Source organism: Heteronotia binoei, chromosome 1, assembly GCF_032191835.1.
Source record: "Heteronotia binoei isolate CCM8104 ecotype False Entrance Well chromosome 1, APGP_CSIRO_Hbin_v1, whole genome shotgun sequence".
NCBI classification, from domain to species: Eukaryota; Metazoa; Chordata; class Lepidosauria; order Squamata; family Gekkonidae; genus Heteronotia; species Heteronotia binoei.
In genome coordinates, this window is record NC_083223.1 from 112,570,193 (window position 1) to 112,592,099 (window position 21,907).

Genomic DNA, 21,907 nt, shown 5'->3' on the forward strand with positions numbered 1-21,907 from the left:
GTTGCAGGTGAGTGTCAGCTTTAGTCATTTCTAGAATATGTTGGCCCAGCAGAACTGCACACAATGCTGTTCTAGTCTGAATGCTTTATTAATCAAGTTCCAGAGACCTTTTGCCAAAAAGCAATTATACTGCTTGGCTTCATAAGGATATTGACCTCTGTGCATGAAAAATGCTCATTGTATAAAGTCCAACTGCTTCCTTTGGTGAGTTTAGATACCAGCTTGATCCCTCAGGGGCTGCTAGTACTCTGTATGTGAGATTTCAGTTTACCTTGTGTCCCAGGGCTTGGCTGTGTTACAGATTTATTACAGTTTGATCTGAGCAGGAGTTAATTTACCCACTTATTAACCTGCTAAGTTGACTGACATACAGAATTGGGGTAGAAATAGAGAGCTGTTTTTCAGCTGGAAGAGAATAAGCCTGGGACAAAAGTGTGCCCATGGGCTTCCATGCACAACACAAAGTAGAACTACCTATTTTGGCTTCTTCAACTGTCTCTGTACCTTGTGTAACATCTTAAATTTATCTCTAGCATTGTTAATACAAGGACTACCAAGTGCTTCCTGTGTATTAATTCTTGAAGAGATTGGTTTATGTTACCTGGTTTTAGAGAGATATCTGGACCTTGTTAGCATTTATGTTTCCAGCTGGAGGGATCAGATATTAGATCCCAGAAAGTTGGGGTGGAAGCAGATTCCAGCACTGTTTTAAAGCTTCATGCTTGCTCAGCATTTTTCACATGATACTGACAAGATTAGGTCTTAAGGTCTGCTCCCTCTCTGCACCCTGCTGGAGAGCTTAAATGTTTATACAGTTTCAGGTCATCATGGAGATTATATTTATACCTTATATTTTGAGGAGGGACAGAGGTGGTGCACCTCTTTCAATGTGTTTTCCTGTTACCACACAATTTTCTTGTCTTTCATTATGTAATAAGATTACTAAAGTTTAAGTTGGATGTTTGTTACTAGTTTATTTTAGTTTCTGTTTAGCATGGATGGGGACACTTAGGTGACTTTATGCAAATAGACACTACCAGGATTAGGCTCTTAGCAAACTGAATGCACATGAGGTCAGTAGGTGATACAATCTGAAACTAATTTGGTTGTATGTATGGGTTTGTTTTTCCATCTACTAAAAAGTTGATGCAGGTGTAGCCCAGTAGTTTCATAGAAGACCTGAATTATGTGGGGAGGACAACTGGATACAGCAGTCTTGCTGACACTAAACAGGCCTGCGTTTGGTCAGTTCATGGATGGAGACTTTTCAGGATTCCTATGTAAGTCACCTTGAATTCCATTGTGTGGAGGGAGGAGTCCAGAATATAAATTAATAAAACAAACAAAAGGAGGTTGAAGAATTAGCAAATTATGTATTTGTTCAAGTAGAACTTGTCTGTGCAATTGCTGTTACTGGCTCCTAAATCCCCCCCCTCCTAAGAACTGAAGGGGGATTATTATCTGTGCTGATCTTCTGTGCAGATCTTCTGTGCAGTATAAGTAATTGAGTTTTGCCTAACTCCTTAACTCCTGCTGAGCTGCTAATGGTTGCACAGAAAGTGCCTAACATTGATTTTTTTTAAAAAAAAATCCTCCAACCATTAGAGTGTGCTAACTTTACCACCCAGAAACATTTTATTGAACTATTTTTATCCAATAAAGCATTTACAGTTTTAGGGTAGGTACAACATGTAATTTTTTTGCATGCTTTGTCACTACGTATGCTTCAAATAACTGGAGCAGTGTACTGCCTTCAGTGTTAACGCTCTACTTATTTCTGATGAACGCATAACTTCCTGTTTTTTTCCACCTCCATTACAGTTACTTATCTCTTCTGTAATGCTATTAGTATAATCCAGACTACTGGACACTTCCTTTTCCTTCGGTGTGGGAATCATTATCTAGAGATTTCAGCTTTAGAAATTTTACTGTTTAAAAGAACTAATTTAGAAAGCAGTGGCAGAGTTGTTTCTGACAAACACAGGAGGGCCCTTTAAGGTTGCCCCCCCATCCATGTAAGCCAAAATGCCCGCAAAACAAGGATGGGGAATTGTCAGGTGGGCACCTGGCTTAATCAGGATCTTTTACCTGTGTATACAGGATTCTACGTCCAGAAAGTAATGCTTAAAAATATTAGGGACTCTAATTAAGTAAAACAATTAAAATTTATTCCAGAAAAATACAGGCTTACATACAAGATAAAATACTCATAAAATCATTCATACAGTCCTAAGAAAAATAGATAGAGATATAGAGAAACACATGGGTGAACAGGGTGATATTTACTGATCGAAGTCTTCAAGGAAGGCTCCAATGGCAACGAGCGAGGGAGTGGGAGAGGGGGCCCGAAACTTGGCCTTAGAATCGGGGATGGATCTAGACAGCGGAATTGGGATACTGCTAGAAGCACAGATTATAAGGACTCTCTTGAGCCCTTAGGGGATGGGAGGTACGAGGGAGGAGGAAGGTGGTCAGCTGATGCATGACCTCCCCAAAAGGGGAGGTTTTGCAGTGACCATAAGGGCTGGACTACTGCGACAGCCAATAGAAAGTTCATTGGTGGCACCTAAGTGGGTGCCCATTCCTGACCAATGGACTTGCTTGGATCCTGGATACCTGAGTGAACTTTCAGGTTGAAATGGACCAGAGTGAGGCTCCAAAATGACAGTTGGGGAAAAGAATAGAAGAGATTACTGGGTGTGGAGATACTTAAGACTATTAGGCTTGTCTAAAAGGGTGACAATAGAGAGTCAAATCTTGGCCTAGGTAACACCCGGTTTACACAAAGGAACTTGGCTCTGGCTGAAGATGGTCTTCCTCTTCTTCTGTCTTCTCCTTGGCACCCGTCTTTTTCTTGAGTTCCGTTAGACAAAGACAGTGGCGGTTGGACGATTAGCCACTCCTGGGGTGGGTAGATTGCTTGCAGGCACAGGTGACATCTGGTGCGTATGTGAGCCGTCCGCTTCGTTGGAATGGAGTCAGGCCTGGTAGGAAGATGGCTGCATGTGGTGTTAGCCCTCCACGGTGGATTCCATGGTCAGTGCTTCAAAACTATCGCCTGGATAGCTCCTGGCGGCGCAGTCTCCTTCACTCCATGGCTGGGATGGACGTCATACGGAAATGATGGGAAGCCATCCGTTCTCCTGGTGGGCACTCTTGTACCGGTCTTGAGTGCTTTTGTAGCGTTATGGCTGCTTGTACTGCATAAGTCCCTTTTGCCCCTGGATAGATTTGCTCACACTCTCTGGCCAGACGTGTGTGAGTTACTTCTCCAGGTACTTTGGCAACCAAGTTGGTGATTACGATGTTCTGTAAGGGGGTTTTCCCTCACATCCATTTGTTCTCTTTACATCAAAACTGCATTTTACCAAACAAACAAATGTAAGCCAGCAGTTCTCAGGGATAGATCAAGATGGGCAGCCATGTTAGTCTGTCTGTAGCAGCAGAAAAAAGTATAAGAAACCAATAGCACCTTAAAGACTAACAAAATTCATGGCAGGGTATTAGCTTTTGTGAGTCACTGCACACTTCTTCAGTTGTCCAGGAGGAAGCTGGTCCTAAGAACACACAAACCTAATTAACTGCCTTATGCTGAATTAGTTCATTGACCCATATGTGGCCTATCCTGTTACCTTGGGTTTGCTAGGCTTGTGCTCTGCCATTGGCTCTAAGCTCTCTGACAGAAGAAGATCAGTACTCCAATGTAAAGAAAAAGGTGAAAAGACATTTAGCAAGGGTAACTGGTGCGGACGCATCCATTGTTTGATGAGGGCAAGTGATCCTGCCTAACTTTATCTCTGAACAAATACGCAGGGCATTACATTGCTTTGGCCTATAGGCAAGTTTTATTTGCATGATATGTACAGAGTCAACAGTCAAATGCACTGCTCTGCAGAAAATGATGTCAGTACCATCCACGCCTGACTAATTAGGCATGAATATTTAATGTTTCATAGCAGTGGACCTTATTTTTATAGTCATGTGCAGCTTGCTTTGGTCCCACACATCAGCTGTTGGATTTTATGCTCTTTGCTAGAATTTTCAAAACCAGCTGAAACATATTAGCAAACAACACTGCACATTTGTCTAAGGTCAGTGTTTTCATCTTGCTTGAATTGCTCAAGCAATTTGATATGCAGGGCTTCATACCAAAGAGGGGAGAATTGTGTGTGTATGGCCGGGGGGGGGGGGGGAGGGTAATGTGATTCTGTAGTCTGTTTTTGATCCTTAACCCCTGAAACACGATGTAGGTGCTGTCCCATACTGGCCATGTGTTATGGTTATAATGAAGAATTGGCTTTCCAGATACATGACTGCCATCATGTCACAGCCAGTATTCAGCTGAGAATCTGTTATGCAATGCAAGTGATCATTAGGTTAGCCATTCTATATAGTATGTTTGCTGCAGCCTAGAACAGCTATGGAACAGAGGCTGTTTCAATTGTCATTGACCAGGCAAGTGAATCTTTGGTCTGAACTTATCTGTTTTTTGTTTCTTCTTTGTTCGAAGTCCAGTGGCACCATTGGCACTGCAAAGACTAACAAATTTACTATAGCACAGGGTTTTGCTTTATGTTACACTGAAATAGTAAGTCTGTAAGGTTCCACACAAACTGGGAAACCAGTTGGCAACTGGCAAGCAAGCTGCGTTGCCACAGCAGTGTATAGTGCAAGGAGCTGTAAGATCAAGTCCAGTATGTATGTTCCATTCATAAATTGACACAACAGAGCATCATGTATAAAAAGAGAGTCAGATTGGGCTCTTGTTACCTACCCAGCCAGTGCAATTCCTGGTGATACTGCCCCAAAATAGATGAAGATGAGCTTTTCATGCTGACCTTATGTGGGTGGAAATGCATTTACTTGCCTTCTCTCAGAGTCTACTGTACATGGTTATTATTCTATGTTACTGCTAAGGCATAGCACTTACGTAGTTGTGCTCGGTTATCTCTGGATTAGAGCCAACATGATTAGGGATGAAAATGATGGAATCTAATGTTGGCAACTGTCTGCTTGAAGCTTTATTATACTGGGCAGTTCCCCCTCCCCAAAGTGCTTTCTGTAAAAGCAATGAATCATACTAATGGTTTGAGTGCTTAGATGGTGAAGTATGAGGTACTGTACAAATGCCAGTTGGAGTTTCTTTTACATTGCTTTTCTTAGCTAGCAGTCTCAAATGATTCAAGTGTGTGCTGATTATATTCTCTTAAGCATTACAGTGCTGATGCCATATTTTTCCAAGCTTCTCTTGCAGATGAATTATGTAGAAAGCCATATTTACAACAACAACAAAATCACAATTTTTAGTTGTTTAAAGGCTATATAAAATATTTGTTGCTTTCAAATCTTTATATTGAATTGATGAACGTGACTTTGGAGATTTTTTTTTTTAAAAAAACTGGGGAATGAAGTTGACACATTATTGATTTGTAAATCAGATTGAGCTCATTTGACTTGTCAAGTTTTTCCCCAATTATAGAAAACAGTTTAAATGTTTTCTAGTTTCAGATTTCCTTGTACTTTCATCTGGATTGTAATCATGACCTAGTTTATGCAATAAAGATTGCTATCCTGAAAAAAAAAACCCTATCACCACAAATGAAGGATTTTAAGAATTTCAATCATAGCCATTTGTTAGACTAAAACCAAATAAAATTTAAGGCCTAACCATATTCTATGTGAACAGCTCTTAATATATAGGTTTTCCATGTGACATAAGGATAATTGCTGTTAGAAACTGCAGTGCAAGGATTTCTGTAACTTATCCTTAATATAAATATTTATATACCACTTTTCTAAATCTAGCTCTAGTGTTTCTCACAGCAAATAGGAAATGGGTAGCATCAATCCCATGTTATGATATTTGTAGGTTGTGCCCAAAGTGCAAATGCAAAATGGCTGTTTTGATAATATTATTTTTTCTTGAATATATTTAGAATTTTGTATTATGATACTGCTGTGCCTCAGGACACTGTGCATAGCATGTCAGAGTTAAAGTTACTATAGCAACAGTAACTTTTGCTTTGTAATGTTTGTAATCTGTGTCAGGTTTAGTTTGTGTGTGTGCTAAATAGCATTAACTGCATTTCTGAGTTACCATAGTTGTGGTTATTTCCCCACTCTCCTTGATGTATTATATGCCCCGTATGGCAGTTACCTTGCTGATGTTCTATAGTGAGAGAATATGCAGTTCCCCCCACAATTTTTAAAATCCATTTTTGTACTTTAAGCATCAGTACATTGGCTAAAATGTATATTTGATTTGGAAATGGCTCCTGCTGCACTAACAGCAATCACAAATGATCCTTGCCAAACTAAAAGATCTGCCCCATTCAGTGCGAGTGTATCACTGAATTTGGTTGAATGTATGCAGTCCGAGCTCTCTGCTCATGGTCATCCTGGTGGAAGCTGGGTTCAGGTAGCCGGCTCAAGGTTGACTCACCCTTCCATCCTTCCAAGGTCTGTAAAATGAGTACCCAGCTTGCTGGGGGGAATGTGTAGAGGACTGGGGAAGGTAATGGCAAACCACCCTGTAAAATGTCTGCCATGAAAACATCATGATGCGACGTCACCCCAGAGTCAGAAAAGACTGGTGCTTGCAGAGGGGACTATCTACTTAAAGTAAATGTGCTTCCTGTTGCAGTTTTAGCATCACATGCAAAAATGTGATTAGAATACAGAGGATCAAACCTGGTAATGCTTAACATTCAGGTATTAGATAACTGGCAAGGTAGAAATCCTTTTATCTTCATGCATGTACTTATCCTTGTGGATGTAATTTGGCTCTTTAGACTTGGATCTTGTTTTCAGGTTTTGTTTTACTGCTTTGTTTTGCTTTCAAGAAGGCAAGGAGACTTGCAGTGGCCCCCACAAGAGGGTGCTACTTAACTCAGTTTGTGAAATTGTCAGAGACCTGTCTTCTGTGTCTGTGGGTTCTCATTTTATCCCTCCTTCTTGAGTTCTGTGCTCTTGCTGAAGTTGTAAGATGTGCTTGTGTGTAGAACTCCAGAGTAGATTTCATGTCACAGTTCTTGCTGTTTTAGGCATGATGTAAGCTGCCATGAGACCTGCTTGTAGGGAATGGGCAGCCTAGTAATCAAAAGTAACAAATAAATAGGGAACTAGTGCCAGGGGAGGGAGGATTAACAGCTTCTCTATAGCTGTGTCAAGATGTGCTAGATTAAAACAGTGTTCCACAGTGTTGCACAATGTGTATGAACTCCCATCTTTTTGAAAGTTCCTGTTCCTTCTGCTTTCCCTAAACTGAATTAATTTTTTACATAGGCAATAGGATGTAATGAAATGTTTTCTGAAAGGTGTGTTGGTAAATGGGTAGATGTCAATTCCTAGAGAGTGAAAAAATGCTAAAAGCACTCAAACCTAAGCCAGTGAGAAGAACTGTCTACTGGGACCTGTACTTTTATCAGTGTTCCTTCTTTGTCATTCAGTGTTCTTGTTGTACTTGCTTTCCAGAGACAATATGTAGCTCTTTCCCTTCCTTTGACCCAGTGGTGGCCAAACTTGCTTAATTTAACAGCCACATAGAATAAACCGCAGATGATTGAGAGCTGCAAGACATGAATGCCAGATGCTTGAGGGAAGGAAGGAGAGTGGGTGGATGGAAAGAAACAAATAGATGGAGGAAGAAGAGATGGAAAGAAAGCAACTTTAACTTTAAATGCATTCTCCAAGTTGCCAACCAACAGGGTAGTGGGGCTTCAAGTGCCACACAATATGTGTGAAAGGGCCACATGTGGCTCTCGAGTCACAGTTGGCCACCCTTGCTTTGACCTTTCCCTACTTTGTAATTCCCCCAGTAGAACAGCACATAATAATAATAATAAATTTTTATTTATACCCCGCCCTCCCCGCCGAGGCAGGCTCAGGGCGGCTTACAGGACATGGTACATACCATGATACATCAACAATAAAATCAAACAATAACAATATAAAACTGTTCATACATTAATTAAATTACATAAATAGTCTAAAATCCAGTAAAATTTAACGGTGCTACAAACTCAGTATATATAAAGATGGCTTGATGTTACTGCTAAGTTCAACTTAAAAGGCTAGTTGAAAGAGGGCGCTTTTACAAGCCCTACGGAACTGGTTAAAATCCCGCAGGGCCCGCACCTCCTCTGGCAGCTGGTTCCACCATTGGGGTGCCATTATCGAGAAGGCCTGCTCCCTAGTTGTTTTTAACTTGGCCTCCTTTGGGTGTGCTCCAGCAAACTGCTGCTGCTCCTCCTTCTCGTGACAAAATTATCCAGAAGAATTTTCTCTCCGGAGGGGACCAATTACCTCTTCACTTGAGAATTCTGTCTCGAAGTACTTGACTTAGGATGCATATGGATGTTACTCAGATAGTGCTATGGGACTGCTCTGGAAGTGCAATCACTGTGTTCTGCTCAAACAAATAGTTTCCAGAGCTGAGATCAAGAACGAAACTATTATGTATGTTTGGGCCAGCCACTCTTTCTCAGCGTAACTTATTTCACAAGAGTTGTTATGTGGGTAAAATGGAGGAGAGGAGAATGATATAAGTTGCTTTGGATTCCCATTGTGGGGAAAGTGGGATATAAATTAAGTAGGTACCTACAAATAAATATCTCACACAATTGTTGTGAGAATACAGTGTAAGTGAGGAGAGGGATGTAAGCCACTATGGGTTCCTACTGGGGAGGAAGGCATATATGAAGTAAGTGAAAGGGTATAAATGAACTAAACGAATAAATGTATTGCTGCAAAAGCAAAGCTTTGGAGTTCGTTTTTTGGCATGTTATAGACTAAAGTTTATTCAGGATAAAGTTTTCCCATAAACATGTTGCTTAATAATATTTCTCAAATAGTCCATTGTTTCTCTGCCTTCTTGCCTTTCCATTGCCATAAACTTTCCACTCCTTGTAAAAAACTGGATACAGAATCCCCCCATTTCTTCTCCTAACCTATAGCCAATGTTTCCTCTAAGCTGCAGAGTCTTGTGAACAAAAATTCTACTTTCTGAGCAACTGGTATTAAAGTTGTGAGCTACTGACATTAAAAGTTGTGAGCTACTGCATCAATTATTGTGCTCTGGGGCCATTTTTCCTGAGTTAAGACATAAATGTGTGAGCTGGAGGCTAAAAATCTGTGAGTTAGCTCACGCTCACTCAGCTTAGAGAGAACACTGCCAGTAGCTGTATTTACATTGAGTCCACAAGGTTGATGCTTGAATGTGAGAATGGACAGATCCTTACAGAATCCACATAGCTGTAGCATTGGGGGGGGGGGCAGCAATATCAGTAGCACTGCGTAATGAATTAATACTTAAAACACATAGATCACCAGCTGCTTCCTTACTTTGAACGCTTTTGCTGGGCCCCAGTATTGGCTTGGCTCAAATCCTAAACAATGGGGTTGTATCCTGTAGATTTGTCTGCTTAATGGAAGTGCCTTCCACTGATGCAAAAGGTCTTCTGCAAATGGAAGAGTCTTTTGCATTGAGGGAAGGTGCTACTATTTGCAAAACAAATCTATAGTATCCAAGCCCAAGCTTTGAGCTCTGTGGAGAATACTTGAAGGAGTTCCAAGCTAATCTGTGTGAACACTCCTCCTTTGTGCATCACAAATGTTAACAGCCTCGGTCATTCTAATAGATGTCTCTGTACCATTATAGATCAGAGAGACTGAAAGTTAATTTTCCTAGATTTCTCAGATGCTTTTGATACCTTCAGCCTTGGTATCTTTCTGGAAGCTCTCCTGTGGACCTTGTCAAGGATAAATTCTCTCTCATTCTTTTGCAATGTTGTTTTCTTAAGGCTGTAATATCCTAGACTTTGATACACTGATTTGTTTGCTAATAATTAGGCTGTGGTTGTGCTGTGTTTGCTTTAGGAGTACCCTGCCAAAATGTTCTGTTTGAATATTTGTAAGTGAAACAGCCATTACAACTACAAACAGAACATAACTCTCCAGTGTTCATATTTGAAGAAAACCAGGCTCTGTACTTCTGGTTCCTGGATTTCTTCCACTCTGAATTGGGCAGTACTTCACAACTTTTTAGTTAATTTACTGTTTTATTTGGGTTGAGACTTTTAGTTGCCTTCTGGATTGTTGCTTCACTGAGTTGTATGGTCTTACAGAATTTTGACTGAATACTAGCACTGCAGTATTAATTTTTCTTAAATTTAAACTGTTTGAGCTTACATAGGATCTTACGTTAACTTTGAACACTAGGGAAAATGGGATATAAATATTTTAGATGAACACATATTAAGGTGTTTCTGATCACTATGCTGTGTGCAACAACCTGATGAGTTTAAGCCTGTACCTACATTCTTTTTGTCTATCCTGATCTCCCATTCTTCTGCTTCAGCGGATGATCCTGGGTTATAGAATTATGGGAGAGGGAGAAAAGTTTCTCTCTGCCCACTCTCTCTGAGTCCTGGATAATATTATAAACCTTGATCATTCTTCACTTCACTTTTTTCTAGGCTATACAAAAGTGTTTAAACTGATCTCTCATAGGGCAGCTGCTGTAGTCCCCTAATCATTTTTGGTTGCTTTTTTCTGCACCTTTTCAATGTGGAATATATATATATATATAATTCCCCTATCGTGGTGGTCAAATGGAGCTCTCCCATTGGCTTAGTACATGGAATGCACCAACAAATAATTGGCCCATCATGCGTCAGTCACTACTGGGTTCCCATTGGCTGAATCCCCTGTACCCTGCCTACTGCAGGCCCGGGATCACTGAGCAAACTGCCAAAACAGTCTTACCTCAGTGACAGGCACATCTCAGATGTTTCTCGGTGTCCTCTCCATCAACCTGCCTTAGAAAGGGCTGCTGCTCTACTACAGCCTCATGAAGCATTTCCTCAGAGGCCATGGTGGCCACCTCTTTCCTGTCACTCCCTCTCTCCCTCCTTCCCACTGGGGAAGCTGCTAGCCAGAGGCTGTTGGTGGCAACCAATGTTGCCCTCAGCTAAAGATAATGCCATATAGTCCACCCTCCAAAGCAGTTATTTTCTCTAGAGGGAGACAGATCTGTTGTTTGGAGTTCAGTTGTGATCCCAGGAGATTTTCAGATTCCACCTGGAGGTTGGCTATCCTAGGTCTGGCAGCACCCTCTGGGTGACTTGATGCCACCTGACTGGCATGACTTAACTAGGCCTGGTCTTGCTCCTGTTCAAGAGCAGCCCCCCTATGGCAGCCATTGTGACTTAGCAGTTGCCATCTCCAGGTTGGGAAGTTCCTGGAGATTTGAGGGATGGACCCTGTATAGGGCAGGGTTTGAGGAGGACTGGGGCCTCAGACAGATACAATGCCATAGACTCCACCCTCCAAACCAGCCATTTTCTCCTGGGAATCCACTGTTGCCAGTCTCCAGGTGAGGGCTGGAGATCATTCAGAATTACAACTGCTCTCCAGATAGCAGAGATCAGCTCCCCTTCAGGCCGGGGTGGTGGTGGTGAATGCCTTCTCTTGGGTGGGAAGTCAGCAAGGGGGGGGGGTACTTGTCTAGAGCCTCTTTCTAGAGCCCGTTGCATTTTTCTTCACAGTGGACCTTATTCCTAGTTATTAATATTTCAACAACTGCCACTGATTCTGGTCACAGTTCAAAGAGAAAATGCTGTGCTAGCATCACACTGTATAGTGCTTATAATTTTATAAACTCTCACACACACATCCCTATAATATATACAAAACATCCAGAATACTATGTCATATTCATTCCAATTGGCAATAGGACATGAGTCCTCAAAGGACCAATATATGCAACTCTTTATAATACACACAGTGATAGTCCACAATACTGATTCCACAAGGTCCAATAGGATCCAAAATTCCAATAAATGTTTAACTGTTTAAAACTACACAGAACTGTTTAAACATGCTTTTAACACCTAGTGGAGGCATCCAGTATTTCACCACCCCACAGCATTAATATCTTAATACGACCCAAATAGAAATGCAATGTGCTCAATAACACCTAATAACATCACAGTAAACAGGACTAATTAAGAAGTAATAACTCCATCTAGGGATTAAAATTGTATATGTTTGAGATGTTTTAATAATTTATTGTGATTTTACTGTAATAATGTAATTTTATGTTGCTTTAATTGATGTTAGCCGCCCTGAGTCAGGGAAGGGTGGGATATAGATATAATATAATATAATAAATAAAAATAAAATCTAAACAAGGTCCCGGTGTTGCTTCTCATTTCCTTTTGATACTTCATTAATGGATAATATTTTTGTACACAAAGTACATATAAGACTTCCAAAATCAGGCCCATAATGGAAGGCTTGGCAGCTGGTCAGAGAGTGGGAAAGTTATTCATCCTCCATATGAAGCTTAGTCCAGTTCTGATTTTGCTGGTTATGGCTTTGGCAGTCCAGTTTGTAAATGTAGTCTGGGCATGATTTTGGATGTCTTATATGTACTTTATATGTACAAGAATATTGTCCATTGATAAAGCACTGATGATTATACAGTGTGATATACTGTCTTTGAGCTAGTACAGCATTTTATTGTTATACTGTGATTTCAGGTGCTGTGAACCTCTGTGATTGGTATTTCACTGATGCTATTCAGCCAGTTTTCACTAAAGGTGCTGTGATGGTCATGAACGGGTTAACAAGAAAACTAAGGACTCATAGAGCCTGCGTCAGGTGATCTGAGGGTGGGGGCCAGAGTGCTCGGAACTCTCAGAGGTGATTGACAGCTAACGGCTGAGGGCAGTTAGTGTCAGACGGAGTCTGAGGGAGACTGCTGAAGAGAGCAGTTGGTCTTAGAAGGAGCTGAGGAGAGTCTTCGAGAGAATCAAAGCTCACTGCTAGCTCTATAAAAACAGCCAAGGGGCTGTGTGTGACAAAAGGAGAGTCACAGTAAAAGACCTGAGAGGTCACAGACACATATATACACATCTCTGAAGAGCTAAAGAGGTGGTTGAGGGAATAGATGTGGGTCTAGATAGTCTGAAGGGCTGGGAGAAGAGACACCAGTCGACTTGAGAGACTTGGCACCTTATACCCAAAAGTCCAGCCTATAATAGTGTTGGAGAGTGAAATCTATATAATCTGTGAAACCTGAGAGACCTAAGAAAAATCTATGTTATAAAGTCTGAACTACTGAGCAACTTGTTATCTGCTTGAGATACAATATAGCCCATGTAAATATCTCCCATTCCCCAGTTGAAGACTTTGTATTTAAATAAATATCTGTGGTTTACTTTAAAGTTCTCTGGTGCCTGTATTTTGGGAAAACTATCAAAGCTGCTGTGGTCCCCTACGAATTGAGTTCTATATCCATCAGAAAACAAATACCCCAAAGAGACTAGTACAGAGAAATCCATATCATACCCACCCCTTGAGTTCTGTGGTCCTGAGGTAAAATTCAAAAGGAAGAACTGAGGCGGAAGAGGGGCTGGGGTAGCCATAAACTGCATATAGAAGCGATCCAGTGAGACCGCGAGGCACGCTGTTATAGGTGCCAATCTACTTATGTCTTCAGAGTTCATGAGAACATGGCACCATGGTTGAAGTATGGGGCTAGGATCTGGAAAAGTCAGGTTCAGATTCCCACTTTGCTTAGAAGCTTCCTAGATGACCTTGGGCCAGTCACATACTCTCATCCTAACCTCCTTTTTCACTGGATTGTTGTGAGGATAAAATGGAGAAGAGGAGAATAATGAGAGCAACCAAATGTTAATCCAGATATACTCTTTCGTGTGCATGTACACTTCTTCAGAGGAAAGGAGGATTCTTTTGACAAGCACAGTTTACATTGAGATTGCCCTGTTGTGCTGTTTACTTTAAGACTTGATCACATACACATGTTAAAAGGAACGGGCATAGCAAAGTGATGCATTCAGATAAGGGAAACAGAGAATTAAAAGGAAATTATTTTGGCTTATTCTGAAAAGATTTTTTTAAAAAATATTAGATTTCTCTGTGCCTGGGGTTTTATTTTCCTTCTAAAATACCTTGATTAGGAATTAGATTACTTGGATTGAATTCCATTGTTTAATGACTGAAAGTAGATGGCTAAGCATTTAAAAACATTTATGGTACCATATGTTTCCAGTTCAACACTTCTCCCTCTCTCCCCTCCCTCCTCACTGGCTACCTCTCTTCACATTAACTCCCCCCCCCCCCCCCGCCCCCATTTTCTTTTTAACTGTTCATTATCACTTTTGGCACTGTTTGGATTTTGCCCAGTCTGAAATCAACATATTATTTCACTTGGATATATCCTCCTTCCCAGTTCTAACAGATGATGAAGAATAAAAGAAACCTAACAGCACAGTTGGCATTCTTTATTAGTGGAAAGGAGTTAGAGGCCTGTAGCACTTTCAAGTAACAAAATTTGTGACAGGGTATGAACTTTCATGATTAACTTCTCATTTCTTCATATACAACTAGAATGTGAGCCCACTAGTCCTTATATCTTGGAGGGTGGAATGATTTCAGATGCCAAATGATAATAGCAGGCATTGGTAATGAGACAAGAAACCTAGGTCTCAATTTAGTCCTGAAGGATGCATTGTCTTGAGTTCCATTATCAGTTGTAATTCAGCAGTTTCTCTTTCTAATGTCCCTCTGAAATTCCTTTGCTAGAGAACTGCTATTCTTAGGTCAGCAGCTGAGTGTCCTTAAAGGTTAAATGTTCTCCCACTGGTTGTTGAATGTCATGGTTTCCGATGTCAGACTTATAAAGTTATGTCCATTTATTCTGTGCAACTTTCTGGACTGAATCCTGCTAGACCAAATCGAGACCCAGGTTTCCTGTCTTATTACCAATTCTGGTATCTCCATGCCTACTATCCCGCTGCATATCACACCTAATCCAATCAAGCCTGCTGTTGCCATTTGCCTTCTATTGCTATTTGGCATCTGAAATCACCTTTACAAAGTTTATATCTCTGGTATGTGATGTTACATTTTATGGCCTGGCCATATAAAGTGACATTTTTGTAAGATCTGGCTCTCGTAACAAATGTTCAACACCTCTGTTCTAATGTATGGGTGGATGAATGGGGGGAGCAGTCATTCCTTTTCATTGGAACCAAAGGCTTATCTTCCATTTTTATCACGCCAAAAAGAACACTCCTGCAATACTGTAGAAGGAAAAATAGTTGTTTTTCCTTGCTTGGGTAAAGAATCATTTTGTTTGGAGAAAAGACTGTGGTTGGGGCATGAATGTATGTAGGGTAAATGTCATGTGGAAACATAACTCACCCCCCCCCCCAAAAAAAAATGCTAGTTGGGATGGGTGAAACAGAAAAAATGCTCTATGAAAGCAGTCCAGGTGATGATTATGGCATTGTAATGGGCTTCCTTTAAGGAACTATGTGGTTTGAAATGCAGGGAGAGTCTATGCCTGTCTGCTGAGCAGTTCTGTGCAGTTTTGCTGATCTGTGTCAGTATTGCAGTTTATTCACCTCTGATTTGAGTCGTGTAGGTTTTATAGTTCCCATTGGATGTATTTTTCATTTCTCACACTTAGAAAGTGGTCTTGTCATTACTATGCTATCAGGAGAGTCTACAGTTTGATCATAATGTTAGTATTCCATGTAGTTTGCTCTTGTATAATTTAGTGGGGGGAAACTAGTGGAAACAAAAGAATGTCTGGAGACTTGAATGCTCCTTGTCATGGGGGCTCTTGTCAATTGCCAGGGGGGCTCTTTTCAGGTTTTTACTGCGTTTCATATTTCTTGTTTTCTCAAGGTCATCAAACTTTGGTGGTTTAATAAAAATAGAGGTAATCAAATTTTGATGGTTTAATGAAAGTTTAAAGACATCATAATGGTGTATTAAAATAATTGTAATAGGCTTGGAATGAATCCCTATAATTTAACTTCTGTGTATCAGAGACTCTATATTTACCTTTATAAAAGCAACAAGATATAATTTGTGTTCCCTGTACAGTGAGCTGGCCAATGTCCATTGTCTTTTGTTTTTGGTACAATAAGCAGGGTGTCATGTGACTTTCTTTGATTAGTTAATATTTACTTCTTGTGGAGCTACACTGTAGCTCTGTGTCTTTATAAATAATGCCAGGTGGTGTTGACAAGGTAATTAATGAGCTTCCACTTTTCTTCCCTTAATGATAAATGTAGGGGCTGAAATGAGGACATGAGGCATTGACTGGAAGCGCAAAACCTCACAAGCTTACTTTGGACTTTTTACTGTTTACTATGGAGACCAAGGAAGACAAAAAAGAGAGAAGAGGCTATTTTTACCGGTAAGCTGATAAATGTGGACATGGATTTCCCCTTCTCTCATAACATTTTAATTTGGGGCCCTGTTGTGGGTTCAACCATTTTCACTCCTTACTGAGAGAGTGGTGGCTTGCTTTCTTTTTCTTATTGTGTCTGCTATGGTAAGCCACTCAGATAATGACACTGTATGTTTAATCTGGACTTTGGCTTCTATTTCACTCAGACTGTAATAATATTAAAGTTCATAGAATGCAAGTTTTGTGTGCTTTTTAAAGAGAAGGGTTGCTGTGTAATTCTAACATCTTCAATTAGTGATCTGCCACTAAACACTAAGCATAATGTATATCTGTTTCATTGAGAGATTTGGCAGCTATAAGGTGTAACTGGACTTCGTAGGATTACCTATTAACTTGAAACAGAGAGAATAATTCAGGTACTATGTAAGCCATGTTAAACTACTCAAGTAAAATATCAAAGCACTAGGTTTCAAAAAAAATTACTGACAAAATAAAATACCTATGAGAACATGGTGACAGCTGCTTTTTTATTAACTTGTTTAGAATATGCCCTACTTTTCTATACAGGTCAATGCTGCTTATAAAAAGCCTAAAACTATATGATCATCAGATTAGATTACATTTCTGATGGTTTTAACTTCCTTGTTGTCGTGTAAAGAACTAAAGTGTGCAGAGTGGTAGACTGTATCTTATTTAAAACAGCAACAAAAATATTGGCAGTGGATGAAAACATCAACAAAAAGAAGTCAGCTAAAGGAAGATCAAACTACAAGATTATAATCAGGGTGAGACCGTAGTGGGGATCTGAACCAAAATCAAAACAGAACAAGTAATCCTTGGTTTGTCCCCCAAATGCAACTAGTCAAGGTTTTAGACAAATGTCATGTAGAAGAGTGTTCCATAAAAGTAAAATCACCACTGAAAAGACTATCTGTAGCCATTGCCTGCCAGAGAGGGGGAAATCGTCTTGTATAAATGACTTGCCAAACATCTGAAGGCGTAGAAATATGAACCAAGGGCTGTTCCTTAAAGGTTTAGATGAGCCCAGAAAACTGGAACCCAGCGAAGATGCATCTTACATAATATGATATACTCATAGTAGTTCTTGGTCTGTCAACAATCTGAAATCTGGACAAGTTAAAGCAGGAGTGTCAAATTTATGACCCATGAGCTGCAAATAGCCAGGACTTTAATCAGGACCACATCTCTTTTCTCCCCTCTTCCCCTGTCTGTCCTCCCCCTTTGAAGCTCCCAGGCTTCTGAAGTTCCAAGCTCCTTCTACCCTGTCTTTGCCTGCTTCAACAGGAAGCTCTTCTGGACTTGCAAAGCTGGGAGTAATCTAGGCCCTTAATGGACAATCCTTCTGTGTTTTCCTTGCAACTTTGTGCTGCAACATATTTCAGTGGAGTGGAGCTCAAGTAGTTTCACTTTCCAGCATTTATATGGCCAGTTGAAGCTGCTGCTTGATAGAGTTGTCTCCTTGCAAATAAAGAGTTCAGCATGTCTCTGCTGAATGGACCTGAGAACTGGTGCCTAGTGAGTACTCTAACCTGGGAACTCACAGCCAAAGGGACAGCCGTTGCCAATCTGAGTAGACTGAGGGGGTGGGAAAAAGCAATTTTCAGCCATTTGCTAGGTTGAGAACATATTATATTTTAGTTTATATTTTTAGTTTCTGCTGTGCTTTTTCTTGATGTCTTATTTTAAAAACTACATTGCCAAATCCCACTATTCCCCCACCTTTCAATTTTAAACATTGCAGGAGTTTTAAGAATATTTGTATTTTAAGTTAAAAATAATATCTTTAATTGTGTTTGTATACTTTATAAAGTTTATATCTCCACTACCTGACATATTTTATGACACACATGGTCCAGCCCCACAAAGTCCCATTTATGCCAGATCCACCTGTAGTAACAAATGAGTTCGATGCGCCTGAATTAAAGTTTCTAAGAACTTTCAAAAGTAGCCCCATGTAGAACACACTACAGTAATCCACTTGAGAGGTCACAAAGCCTTGGTTGACTGGGGCAAAGTCATACTTGTCCTTACAACTGATACATCATTATAAGCTGGCCAAGGCACTCTTGGCCTTAGGAAGATTATTGAAGAGCAATACAGATTTGAGAGTACCATTATATAAAGCTTTAAGGTGAAACTGGTACTTTGAAGTCTGGTAATACTGTAACACATGTTGTCATTGTTGTTAATACATGTTATTGATACAGGATGGGAAGCCCAAAAAGACTGAGGAACACATAAAATCTATTCCAAGACCATATATAATCCTAGGCAAACAATTCTACTTTAATAAATGCACAAGATAAAGCATAAAATATCATTCAGACCAAAGAAAATGTTTACATAAAAATCATTTAGACCAAACACATTTCAACTAATTAGTCTTTTTCTGTGGTCTCTTGAAAATGGTATTGAGGCATAAATGTACTTGTACATATATAATAAAATATTAAGCATATAAACACAACATAAAATGGACTAAGCCGCTTCAATAACTGTTTCCAGGCCTTGTTTTGGAAAACCACTATATACTGTTTCCACTGTATAATATATTTGCAAGTTCACTAAAATGTCATCTATAGATTGTTGGTAGAGTATATAAACAAAAATATTATTGCCAACTCCATTTAAAGCCAAGCAATAGAACTAACAGTACAAAAATTTCCTTATAGGCACTAACATTGTATGCACACATTCTGAATGCTATTAGTCCAAAAAAGGCTGTATCCAAAATAAGTGTAGTCACTCAAATTAGCCATAGTCCCTAAAAGGTCTCAGTGCTTGAAGTTTGGATTTATTGTTTGGTGTGCTGGTTATAGGTTTATCCTGTCCCTGGATTCTGTTGGTATGAGATGTCCATATCAATGCCATAACCCTCAGCATTTTGAATCAGTTGAAATTTTCAAGAGGTCTTCAAAGGCAGCCCTGTGAACATGTTGCAGTAATCAGCTGTACCATAGGGACATGAACAGTCAAGTCATTGCATTCTAGGAAAGGGTTTAGCTGCCATACCAAATGAAACCAACTGAAGGCAGTTCGAAACATGAATACTATTTGTGCATCTAAGGACAGAGCTAAATCCAAAATCTGCAAACATTGTATCTTAGGGGGAGTACTGCTATGTGCAGAACACGCAATACCATGTGCAGTGCAGTAACTCTTCAGTCCAGTGTCATCTGCACATTAACTGATCCATCTGACTCTGAGGAAAGGAGGAACGTTAGCAGTTAAAACATAAGGGAGAAGAAGGGAGGATCTCTGAAGAATGCTAAGCAAAACTAAAAAGTCTTTACTCACTGATGGAAGATGGCAACAGAATGAGACAGATGAATCTCCCTGGGATGAGAGTGCCAAAGTTTTGGTGCCACTGCTGAGAATGCCTTCTACAGTGGATATTCTGTACCAGAAATGGGCATGAAACAAACTACGAATCGAAATTCATGTTTAATAATATTTTATTTTTTTTTATTTTTTTTATTTTTGTAGAATAGGGTTTTGTAGAACATCCTCAGTGGCGCAGTTCTCCGCAGCTGAGAACGAAACGTCTGGAAGGAAAACTTTCTCCAGTAGAACACGGCACTTGAGCCCGAAAGATTCTACAAACCCTAATGATGTTACCAGCGGTGAAAACCTGAAATCTTTGAGATTCATGTTCATTCTGAACTGATTCAGTTATCACCCCATGCTCGAACTAAAAAACAAACTGCCTTTTTCCCTTGGTGGTTGTTCGTTTTGTTTTTGTGGTTCATTCTCCCAGATTGAATTAATTCCTAGGCAACACTGGGGGTGGACTTCTGGGAGCCCTAGAAACACCCATAGCAAATTGTCCATAGCTTGATTGGCAGCTCTGAGTCAATCACGGAGCTCCCATTCTGCTCTATGGGAGCAGACACCCTGACCCCACTGCTTCCACTTTGCAGCACAAATAGAGAAGTTAGTTGTCATGAGAGCTGAAGCTGAGCTTTCCTGGGGGCACCTGGTTTGGGGGTGGGGGCTATAACTTGGAGATTCCAAATCCAGTCTTCGCCAAACTTGGAGGGCAGGTGGAGGAGAGCCTGCTGAAGACTCCAAGCAAATTTTACACCTCCCAGACCAAATGAATAAATGCACAAACTGGTTTGTGCAACCATATGAATCATGAAACAAAACAAACTTCTAGTTTGGCAGTCAAATAAACCATGGACCAACATGAACCACCATTACCCTGTTCCATGCCCATCCCTATTCTGTACCATCTTCTGTCTTCATTCTGTATTTAATGTATTTAAATATTAATTGAAATTCAGTCTCCTCAATATAGGAAGCCGTATTTCTTCAGTAGAGTATAGTTTCGGGGATGATAGGGAATCTTTTAAAAAATGTTTCCATTGTAAAAGGTTACTGTTAAAAAGGCATTTATATTTTGTAGCTTTGGGGAAAAGTATTTGTATTTCAAGGAAATGCACAAGTAGAAAGGTAGTGATTTATATTGAGATACTAAGTTCATATTGGAGAAAAAAATAGAAGCACATTGAGATAGATCCTTGGGAGATGCTGAAAATTTAGAAAGTTTTTTCTTCTAAAGTAGTCAAGTGAGTTGATTTTAAAATCTCTCTTTTGGAGACTTAAAGGTAAAGGTAGTCCCCTGTGCAAGCACCAGTCATTTCTGACTCTGGGGTGACCGTCGCATCATGACGTTTTCACAGCAGACTTTTTTAATGGGGTGGTTTGCCATTGTCTTCCCCAGTCATCTACACTTTCCCCCCAGCAAGCTTTACCAACCTCAGAAGGATGGAAGGCTGATTGAACCTTGAGCCAGCTACCTGAACCCAGCTTCTGCCGGGATTGAACTCAGGTCGTGAGCAGAGAGCTCAGACTGCAGTACTGCAGCTTTACCACTCTGTGCCATGGTACTGTTCTCTATCTGACTGGAGCTTTTGAAGGTAGATGTCAGTAAGATGGAGATAGGCACCACACCCAGATAGATTTAGTTTTCTTACAGTCCACGGCCAGATCCAACTGACAACCACATCCAGATAAGTGAATTTGTGTTTGAAACATTCCATAGATGCTCCATTGTGTAGCTCTGGTATAAAACCCACTAAGCTAGCAACAGCTGTTAAACTTACGTACTGTGTTAATCGTCAGTATAAACTGAAGCATATCTGAATAAATATCAGAGAGTTTTTTGTTTTTGTTTTTTAAAAAGCTCTCAAATTTGTTAATATTCCTGAGGCTTCCCCCTTAGGATGCTCATGTCTTGTACAAGCCTGCTTCTCTACCTCAGGAGACACATTACTCTGTAAGGCATTCTATGTGCATACTTACCCAATTCTTGGCTATGAAAGTACGCCTATAATTGCTGTACACTTAGCTAAGCTCTAGGGTGAGAAGGGGTTGTATTCAGTGGTTAAAAAGTGTGCTTTGGTAGGGATGGAGAGGGGGATCCGATCTGCAATATGCTTTTAAGCAATAGCAGTTCAATAATTGTTGACTTTATTCCTCACACGAGAACACATGTGAAACTGCCTCACACTGAATTAAACCATCAGTCCAGCAAGGTTTTCTGCTCAGACTGGCAGCTGTTCTCCAGGGTCTTTCTCATCTCCTACAGCTTGGTCCTTTTTCACTGGAGATGCTTGGGACTGAGACCTTCCGCATGCAAAGCAGAGGTTC

The 21,907-nt window shown here is 40.3% G+C and overlaps 1 protein-coding gene across 2 annotated transcripts in view; it reads left to right on the top strand.

The window, feature by feature from the left end:
* The window catches only part of NCOA7 (nuclear receptor coactivator 7), a 115,247-nt gene that overhangs the window by 13,251 nt on the left and 80,089 nt on the right, over nucleotides 1–21,907 (top strand). For both annotated transcript variants that reach the window (XM_060238854.1, XM_060238862.1), the window contains exon 2: nucleotides 16,113–16,237. In XM_060238854.1, coding sequence (XP_060094837.1) covers nucleotides 16,191–16,237 — 47 coding nt within the window. In that variant the 5' untranslated portion in view covers nucleotides 16,113–16,190. The remainder of the gene's footprint in view (nucleotides 1–16,112; nucleotides 16,238–21,907) is intronic.